Raw genomic sequence first — 10,979 nt, 5'->3', positions numbered from 1 at the left:
TGGGGGGGATGGGGGTGGGTGTAGAATAACTCAGTTACAACACCTGTATAAAATCCAAGTGCTTGTTTGCTGTACAATAGCATTTTATATTTTGAATCAGATCCTGATTCTTGCTCTATCCTTTTATGACTACTGGAAAATTATTATGCCAGGAGTGTGATTTAGAAAACTTTCCTCTCTTGTTTCATCCTATCAAATATAGGAACATTTTAATGGCTTCCATTAAGATGGGCTGATGCTGAAGGACACTGGGCATTGGGACCAAAGTCAGGCAGGCTGGTTCTTTTCGTGCAATAATTTCTGATAAGGCTAGTTAAAAATTGACCACAAATAATACAAAATATTAGAAAGTAGAAGGGTGGTCTATATTTAATTGTCCATCTAGGTTTCTAAGCTTGGTTCATCACAGCTAGGTTGTATTTCTCTCTTAAAGATACTGAAATACCCTATTTCTGATCATGAAAATAAAACATGAAAGAAAAACAACCGCAAATCTGAACATCACTATGAAGTGGCACCAGCCTTTCCCTTCTCTATATAGATGACCATGTATTTAACTTTTTTTTCAGGAAATCATCATTATTTACAGAATTTACCTGTTTAGTCTTGCTTGATTACAACACACAATCTTGTCTTACAGATTATGTTTTATTATTATTTATTGGTTTTATGTAGTGCGAGAGACTGACATAGTACTTTACAACTGGTAGTATATATAATCAGAGGATGAACCACAATCCCTGCCCCGAAGAGCTTACAGTCTAAAGGCACAAATAAGTACAGAACTGTTAAAAGGTGTTGAGTGGCATGTGCATGATGTAGCTCCTAACCATGCAGACTTGGGAAGAGATGGTGCCTGCAGGAGATTGAAGGTAATGCCATTCTAAGTATAAGACTATCATGAAAAAAGATGTCATGAGTGAGTACATGAAGTGAATAGGCTTGAGAAATCTGCAATGGGTATGTGGAGAATGAGATATCAATGAAAGAAATCAGAGACGTGGATAGGTCAAAACTGTGGAGTACTGTGTCCAGGAAACCCTGAAGCATAGCAAAAGAAGTAGATGTGTCTTAAAAAGGAAAATAAGTCATAATTGTAGGAAATGATAGTTATTTTGGCAGCAGCAACTTAGGGAGACTTTGTGGAGCATGGGAAGAGGAAAAGAAGTCATCAGTTACTGCTGGGAATCATCACCAGTGCATGGAGTACAGCTGATGACATTAGTAAAAATTTAATCTTGGAAATATTGCAGAGGAAAAGAATGACTGTGAAAAGGAAAAAAAGAGAAAGTAATTTAAGATGACACTGACTTGAATCATCTTTATGTTAGTTAAGGAGACTAAGCGATCTTATGTGAAGGGGGAAAGGTGATAGTTAGACAAAGGTCTGGTGTAGTTTTAGATACGTTGACCTTAAATATAACTTGACCTTTCAGAGTGTAACAGCATACTGAACAGGTTTGTTTTAATCTGTATTTGAACTTAATAATGTAAAGTGGTAGTCTAACACTCACACAATATCTTCTATTACAAAAGAAAAACATGAAGTACAGCAAGAATGATCAAGAACACATCAAGGTTCCATCAGATGTGATTTCTAACCCAAAAAGCAAGGAAAAATTTAATAATAGGAATGGTTGGATGCTTACTCTCTTCTTCCTCGTCCATTCACTAACCAAGCAATGAACTCTTTGGCAGCTTGACCTTCCAAATAAGAGGTGATATCACTGGTATAGGTGCCTTCAGCATGTCTCTCAAATTCAGCATGACGCTTGGAGATTGCATTGCTGAAAGAAGAGCAATACCGTAGGAGCAGACTGCATGAGGACTTAATTTTGGTTTTTTACCTTTATTGATATATATTTCCCACCCACCAGACTAGCATTTCTTATTAGGGAGAGTTGTTTGTTTTTTGTTTTTTTTTTTCTTCTCAAATTACTCTAGATATTTTTTTTTCTGGATATCTTTTGGTTCTGAAGGTATTGTCTGTGCTATGCAATAGTTTTGTGCAGAGATGCCCGAACTAGTTCTGAAGAGATCAAATCAGGTGCTGAAAGCAATTATAGCTGCATTGGAGTAGTCTTATTCTAGATTAATTAGCTCAACAATTAGCTCAACAAACTGTATTGTATTATACAGACATAGTTTTTGTTACCTCTTGTGTTAACGTAAAAATTTCCATTAAGCCACTCCTCCTACCTTCATCTTCATTATTTCTTAGCCAAACTGTTCAGACTTAATTCCTCTCAAATTTATATTTTGAATTGCTTTGTGAACACCCTTTTAATTGTCATTCTGACCAAGTGGTAATCTTGGAACAATTTCAAGCCTGATCACCCCCAGTTTAATAGAGAAAGACAATCAACTTTTCCCTCCTTGCACCTCATTGTGTTTCTTTCATTGAAACAGCATAAAATTATGTCACACTAGCCCTTAGGAAGGCAAACTGCTCTGAGAAGTAGACATTTTATGGAATATTTTCCATGAATAAGTTCCCTAGCATTTCTATTTCAGAATTTGATAGTTTCCACCCAATTTTCAGGGCCTGTAGCTCTTTATATTATTTTTTATCTTCTTGGGATTTCACCATTCCTCCTGATTTAGTACCATCTGCACTTTTCATCAGCATGCTAACTAGAGTTGTTTGGAACATTTTTAATGAAATATTAATTTTGTTGAGATATGCTGTTTCACTGAAACTGAGACGTTATTACAGATTTGTTACTGATATTGACTGTTTTGAATAGAAGGATCTTTGTGATCCAGCCTATCCTCTGGAGTTTCTAACAAAGGGAAGAATTAATATAGGTATTTCAATCTGTTTTGCAAAAACATTTACTGTGTTTTTGTTTTATTTGTTTGAAATTTCCAATCCCCTCAACACTCCAAAAAATACTGTCAAGAAATGAAATTCTGGCCTCCAGCAGGACTTGTGTTTGCTGTAATGAGCAGTTTATGTAACATGGGACTGAGTGCTTAAGGGCTGAGCATTGCATCGTGTTTTATCAGCTCTCTGCAAATTGGTGTCTGGCCATTTTCCTTTCATTAGTCTTCTCACTGGTTTTCTTTTTCTCATCATAATGCTTTTCTTGCTTCACCCTTTTTCTATACCAAGTTTTTCTTTTTGTCTTATTCTCTTCTTTATTACTTGAAATCCTGAAATCTATTCTTATCCTGTTGCATTCCTTGAAGCCACTGGACATAGCTATAGAACACAGGCACAAGAATAAATAACAGATACATTTCCTCTTTCCTTGTAAAAAGCAGGTGAAAGATAGTTTCTTATGATAGGTATTTCTTGGATTATGTAGCATTGTAAGGAATACTAGTTGTTTACCTTCTTGTTTAACAGAAAATAAGCTTAAACTGGTTTTGAGTAACAAGTTGTGGCAACTAGAATACCTTGAGAGCTGGTCCGGGAATTTGTCATTTTCTTTGTCCTCCTGTCCTTGTTGGCTGTAGTGGAATTCCACAGTCATTAGATCATTACTACCAATACATTGCAGAACATGCATAAACTGATAAGATTTTATTGGTTATTATTTAATGATTATGATAAACAACCATGACTGATATATGAATGTTATAAATAATTTCAGGTGTATGAATTTAAATTAATGCAATATCTAGAAATTGTTACTTTAAAGACTTCCATGGGGATTTAAAAGCATTGATGGCATAGAGTTTTGGAATGTGTGGACAGGTCTTCTCTAGAATACATGGCATAGACTTATGTGTTTTTACATTATTGTTGCTCTCAAAGTATATTTTCAGTAAATCAAAGTATATTTTCAAAAAACATGCCCACTCATGCCTTAACAGTATACTCGTGATACTGGTAAAGTATCCAGTGGTCAACAAAAAATAAACCTTAGCTCCCTTTTAACAAATGGAACTTCAAGATTAGAGTATTTATAGATAGGAAAGTTTTATTAAGTGCTAATGGCCCAGATCTTTACATTATATGTACAGATTCCTCTTGAACTTAATTCATTCATTGAAACAATCTGTCTCAAAGAGACTGAGATAGTCTTTTTATATGGCATATCAGGTAATGTGGTGATACTACACTTGATTTATCCAATCCTTTTGACTGATTTTCAACATATTACCCATTTCTAATATAATATATTAACATTATGTATAAATTTTCCTTATGTACTTTACTTATTTGAGGATTATATATGGTTTGTGATAGAAAGCTGAAATCAAGAAACTGAATTCAGCTAGATTTTTCTCTGTTTCTTTATTTGGAGATCTATTGCAATGTGACCAAAATGCTTACCCATTTCTTTTAGTGCTCATTAACCATTGCACAAAGTCCTGAGCTCGTCTACTGTCCAAGTACTTGCTGTAATCACTGGTGAATGTGCCTTGTGAGTGACGTTTCACTTCATTCAGCTGTCTAGATTCATCTAATGGTTCAGACTGGGAAGATTTGAATGGCCTGTAAAAAATATTAGAACTCATTAATTGGCAATGGTTATAGTACATTCTACATGTGCATTGACTTTTTTTAAAAAAATACTATTTTATACTCACAAAGTGAAAGCAAATGGCATATTGATCACTAGCTGGCTAGTAAAACAAATCAACATAGCAGATTGGATACTGTGCAATTACAAGGTCTTCTTGAATAACTAAGGCAGCTATTGCTTTGTAATACCAAAAACTTCTGTACTATGCTTTGCAATATTAAAAACTTTTTCCAATTCCAATGGTAGATTAAGTACTGTGTAACAGTATATAAAATATTTTTATATCATAGTATGTTTTGCTTCCAACTGTAAGAAAACAAAGTTCAGGCCAAGTATTTCTAGAAGTTTGATCTATTTACCTTGATTTCTCCTCTGTATCCTGAAGAGGATTTTGCCAGCTGCCTTGAACGATCATTAAAAGGAGCCCAGCAACAAAATAAATGCTTTTCATTTTCATTGCCTGTCAAAACAGCAGAAATAAGGCAACAAAGAAAAATGCAATCATTTTTACATACATATGAACCAATTACATTGAAAAGAGACTCCTTAATGCTGATCTAAATTTGGAGATATTGAGACCCTGTGAGGATTTGGTCCTTGTCCAATGGATGGAGACTGTAATGCCTTGAGTAGGCGTTCAAAAGATGTAATCTCTGTTCTAGTCTTTAGGCTCTAGTCTCTATTCTAGAATGCAAGGTGAGCTGTGATTTTTTTCCCCAGCTCATTCACTAGAGAAAAACAAAACAATTTTTTTTCAAGAATACCATCCCATTAACAGCTCCTCTTTCTTTCCTTCTGGCCCTCCACCCTTCTTTTAAAAGTTTGGGTTTTTTTAATAAAAGATATTGCAGCAGTAGGACTCTGGACTTAATAATGACTTATTAATAGGTGTGTGTCCTCAGAAAAACTCCCCACCAAACCACACACTGGCTTGTGTTCGAGTCATGATGTGATATGTCAAGTTTTGTTTGTTGCACTATTGACATAATACTTTATTTCAGTCTAAGGGCTTCCATTATGGGGTTATATGAGATATACGAGATATGGGGTATATACTTATTTATGGTAATAAACCAAAGCAGAAAATATTGTGTCCCAGATGTAGTTCTTACTGCTATAGGTCATTCTGTTGGCTTCAACCGTGTAACAGAAATGGCCACATTATTATCTGTGTCTTCATCATGTGCACTGTAATAACTCAACCAGTCTCACTGACTTTAATGTGAGATTATTCAGTGTAAACTAGAGCCTGCACAAACACTTTGGTGATCCACAGCCAAACTGTGATTCTGTTACTTGCATTGGTGACTGGTTTACTCATGCAAGTAGTACAGTTATAACTTCTAGTGAGTAGTCACCAATGCAAATGAGGTATTCCCTAATCCCCTAATTATGTGCACTACAATTTTAATTATGTGCGCTACGATTTTAATTATTTATTGTAGTATTATTACTACTGTTGACACATGATCCCCTATAGGACAAACTCAATTGAACAAAGAAATGCTATTTGTTTTAGGCTCACAAAATCCTGTGCAAAAGGGACTATGAGCAGCTAAAGGCTAGTAGACTCAAAAGTGCTTTGCATAAACAGGAAATGAGATGAAACCTACCTACAAAATCAACTAGTATATATTGTATCATTTTAATAATTTTGTATCACTTAAATTTATGGAATGAATGTATAGAAAAGGAAATGAATTTAAAATTTGTTTAGGTACTTTTGACCTTGACAAAGAAATTGAATATGCCATTCATTCAATGGCTAAAAGCTTATTCACTGAAGGATGAATAGTAAATGCTCATTCATTCTAACTTTAAAATCAGTATGGATCACAATATTAATCTGCTGTAAAGCAACAGAAGTTGAAATGAATTCACATCAGCAAAATGTCACTGAAAATAATTTCATCATGTACTTGGACTGATACTTGTGTATTTGAAAGAGCCCTTCTGCCATCCATGACACTTTCCTATGGAAGTTTATGTTACAGTCTGAAAAACAGAGAGAGATAGGGAAGATGAGTGCATTGAAGTAGTATGTGGCAAAGTAAGACCCAGCCAAAAACCACCCTCCCCACTAAATGTAATCTGTACTGAACTCCTCCAGATCCACTGGGGAAGTTATTTATTGAAATTCAATGATTTATAAAATAAGGCAGTGTGAGTAAAATCACTCTGTTGTAATGCTTTGTCACAATAAGCGGAATTTAAATACTGTGGCATGGAGGAAGCCATAAGAAAGTTATAAGGAATGATGTGTGGAGAAGGTGCAGGTTACTCTGCCTTGAGATTTAGACTTGGCTCTGCACTGAGCAGTGCAAACAGGGAGGCTATTTGAGCATCTCTGAAAAAGTGAAGTCCTGCATCAAAAACTTCACTGCTGTAGGACTTCTACTCTTCACCAGTAGCTTGTCCATCTTCAGAGCAGACTTTTTATAAAATCTGTTTCTTCAATCTATTCTAAAATAACATAGTTGGAGATGCAAAGCTTGACTGTTGGCAAACATTTTACCTATGTTTAGGAAAAATGTACTGTTTCTGGTACTTTGTGAGGCCTAATATTTAAGAGAATCTTAGTAATATAAATATTTTACTAGAATGCTTCAGTATCATTATCAAATATTTAAAGCAATCAAAATATTAATAAAATCTTAATCATAACTAGGAAATAAATTGAATATAAGATTTTCTGGTGGATTGTACTAATAAGCAATGGAGTTAATTTCCCTCTCTCCATCAGAAGCCACTGCCAGTGTTGCTCATTTTTTCATCAGTGTGCGTGGAAATTATTTTCTGCCTTTTGCAATGTCCTGATATATGAGATTTGATCCCTACATTTGCACATATCCTGCTATAGTACCAACAAATACTGTAGTGGCCATGTAGTCGGTCCTATTATAACTCTAACTATAGTATTGAACTCTCTTTTCACTGTTTCATTTGGAGCTCTAATTTGGTGGTGCAACACTGACATCCAATGTTTATCCCAAAGAATGCATAATTTCACATTTCATAGGCTTCCAACAATGGAACAAAAGCTCTGCCTATTCTTTAGGAGGTGACTCTGCTGTGGTCACAAAAATGCTTTGATTGTAATGCAGTGACCCCCGATGCTAGCTGATACAGCTGTAAATGAGTTAACTTAGACACCAAATAAGGTCTGAGTATTGTACCATATGTAAGTAAATTTGCCCCGCTTAATGGTATGCTAGCAGTTTGGTATACTTTTACTTAACTTGAAAAAACTAAAGAAAAATAGTTTACAGCTGTAGCTTTGTTAAACCATGATACAGATTAGACATAAACCTGAGTCACTGATGTAGAATGAAAGATAGCGATACAGCCTCCTTATAGTAATATCAGACAAAAAAAGCTATTCTTTTATATAAAATTATACAAAACCAAATTCAAAGCCAATTGTAGTCAGTAAAGAAATTTTCAGTTATTTCAGTATATCTTAGATCTAACTCTTATGCCTCAGTTCTATAGAGCTTTCAGATGTGAACAGTCACACTCTATGCCTTAAGAATGTGTTCAAAGTTAAATGCATGTTTGGCTGCTTTCTACATTTTCAGAATCAAAACCTGGGGAGATTACTAAAAAGAAAGATGTATAAATACAGGTTTTTAAAATGAATACAATTTTCATGTAAGAGAATCCCTATTAATAAAATCAGCATTTTCAAAAGCTATTAATAGTCTGTCAAATATGTTATTTTAAAAATTTAAAATCAGTTTTGGTTTTTTGACATTTAGTACTTGCTATTGGTAACTCAAACCAGCAACAGCAGTTTTTGACAAGTTAAAGAAGCTACAGTTTTTAAAGAAGGAATTGTTATTTTATTCTTGGGAACACAAACATGTTTTGTAGAGAAAGAGATGATCAGCAAATTAATATTTGTTTAGTTTATTCCATCAATTAATTTCCTGATCAGAAGAAAGGTTGTATTTATTCTGAGTTATTTAGGTCACCAGTAGATTCTGCTAAAACCCATGCAATCTTATTGTCAAAGTGCAGAAAAACTAAGGCTAATCTTAGACAGAAAATGTTTGTTCCTATGCATATTAGACTAATGAAAATGTTTTAATTTCTTTCTGATTGGAGATGAAAAACTTAACACATCTCAGATGGAACCACCAGAAAGTATGTAACTGAAATCTTGATCAGACACTTATTTGAGTATTATTTACTTGTTCAAATAGATTTTACTATGTTTTCCAATATATTTTTCTTCAGATGTCTTTTGTACCCATGTGCAATTTTAACTATCTTAATTTCATTGAGTTTTCAAAAAAGAATAATTTAAAAGTCAAATTAAAACCACAAATGATGGTGTTACAGTAGTAAAGAAGGAATATTTTCATATGAAAATGTATGAATGGATGAAATAGATTTCTATTGACATGAAACTGTTTGCAAATAGCAATTATTTCTTAGATATCAATTATAAGCATTATAGAGCAATTATAAATCACTTTTCCAGAAAGATGTAGTAATTTACCTTCCATGCTATAATGCCTTCTGGAAAGTTCTGTAAAAATATAATGGTTCTAGTCTAAGAAAATCCATAGTAGGATGGAAGACTAAAATAAATTTTATGCAATAATCACAATAACTCAATAGTTATTGAGTTATTAAGGCTTTATTTTTTACTTTTGTGCTATAATGTTTTCTTTTCAGATCTTACAGTGATATGAAAATAATAGTTGCTTGAGACAAACTAATCTAAATGTAGGGCAGTGGAGTGGCAATCTATAGGGCGACGGAGTGACAATCTGCCTTGGACAGTCTTAAATCAGTGTCTATATAAACCCACCTAATCTGTTTGCGTTCTGCTAAATTAATCCCTGTTGATTCATGTTTAGGAGTGAATATTTTTAAGCCCATGTTCAATAAATATCTCTAGAGAAGATACTAAAGGAGATAAAAATCTGAAAATCAATAATTTGTATCACATTTTTTATCACATTTTAATTCTTACTACAAGGCATGTCTTTCACGTTTTTATGCTAATCTTCCTTCTTTCAATTCTTCTGTAACCCAAACAGTCAATTTCCCTTTTTTGGATCATTCTCTGTTGAACTAATTCAATACATTAGAATATTTAAATGATGATGTAATTAACTCTAAACATCAATGAGTATAACCACAGAAGAAAACACCATTTTGCTGAAGGATCCTGCACCTCTATTGCAAACTTTGGGCAACACAATTCAGATAATGCACTCAGCTTTCTCAAACAAATGTATTGTAGCTCAATATAAATCTTACCTTTTTGTACTTTGAAGTGATATGTAGCAGTTGCAGAAAGAGCTGCTACTCTCTCTTCTGAGACTATGGCAAGCCTTGAGGATCCTGAGATCTGCCTAGCTGCCTCTTTTGCACAGACTTATATATATACTGTTCAGCTCTAGTAAGCATTACGAGAGTGCATCATTGCTGACAGTTTCCTTATTCAACTTTAAAAAAAAAAAAGTCATCATATTTGCTATTCATTTCATTTGATAATTTTACAAGCAATTTCACACATTCATTCTGCTTACTTTATGACATCAATGCTAACATGGATTTTCAAAAGAAGTGAGGTAGCAATGTCCAAAGAAGTAAATATCAAACAGAAGGGCATTAGGATGACAAACAGTGGGCTAAAGGTGCCTGGGTTTAAGGCAGCAATTTCTCCAAATTCTGATTAGCCACATTTAACATTCAGAATCCTGGTCCTGTTGACATCAATAGCATCAACTACACCTATCAATTTTAAATCAAGGTTTATAAATTTAATATACTGTTAACAATAACCAACACAACTCCCCCAAATCCCTTGAAGGATTCTTCAAGTAATCTTATGCCAATATAACAAATGTGAAGAGATATGAAGTACTGCAGTGATGGCTACCCACTATGCAAATCTGGCACAGGTCAAGTTTAACAAAAAGATTTGATTACCCTTAGATGTAAAATGCCAACTTTGAAAATTCTACTGTATGAAAATTTATATTCACTTGAGAACTGTATGCCAAACAATCATTATAAATTGAGTTTCACACTGTGGCCTACAGATTTATGCAAGATAAGCCTTTAGTTTATGGCTCCGTTCCCTACAAGAAAATAAAAATCAAAAAAACCTCATCAGATTTGATCTTTGTAGCTATGTATGTTCTATGCAACTATTGTCAAAGTCATAAGCCATTCAGTAACAGGGGCAATTTCATAGCTCTTGTGGGGCAGCATTGCCAGAGAAGAATATATTCAGCCATCTGGTGACCACAGGTAAAACAGATAGACACAAAGCTTGTCAATGACCCTGGAAGCTAAAAAAACCTGCCAGTCAGGAATATGGATCTTGTATTATTTCTATTTTTTGCAAACAGTTTGTGACAGCCTGTGAAGCAACAAGTGTGATAGAAATTCCTGGAAAAGTTTTCCTTTACAGACTTTTTCATACATCATGATAATCCTTTGTAAAATGCAAAAGGACACAAAAAATGAAATATGATT

General features: G+C 34.0%; 1 protein-coding gene across 1 annotated transcript in view; it reads right to left on the bottom strand.

The window, feature by feature from the left end:
- Positions 1-9,847, bottom strand: part of GCG (glucagon) — a 12,895-nt gene extending 3,048 nt beyond the window's left edge. Inside the window, exons 1-5 of the mRNA XM_026853075.1 lie at positions 9,753-9,847; positions 4,838-4,938; positions 4,286-4,447; positions 3,403-3,456; positions 1,650-1,787 (exon numbers count right to left, since the gene is read on the bottom strand). Of these exons, the coding sequence (XP_026708876.1) occupies positions 1,650-1,787; positions 3,403-3,456; positions 4,286-4,447; positions 4,838-4,935 (452 nt within the window). The 5' untranslated portion in view covers positions 4,936-4,938; positions 9,753-9,847. The remainder of the gene's footprint in view (positions 1-1,649; positions 1,788-3,402; positions 3,457-4,285; positions 4,448-4,837; positions 4,939-9,752) is intronic.
- Positions 9,848-10,979: the final 1,132 nt, after the last annotated feature.

Source organism: Athene cunicularia (genome assembly GCF_003259725.1).
Source record: "Athene cunicularia isolate RWA chromosome 7 unlocalized genomic scaffold, athCun1 chr7_part1, whole genome shotgun sequence".
In the NCBI taxonomy this organism is placed as follows: Eukaryota; Metazoa; Chordata; class Aves; order Strigiformes; family Strigidae; genus Athene; species Athene cunicularia.
The sequence above is the reverse complement of the archived record's forward strand: the minus strand, read 5'-3'. Positions and strand labels throughout refer to the sequence as shown.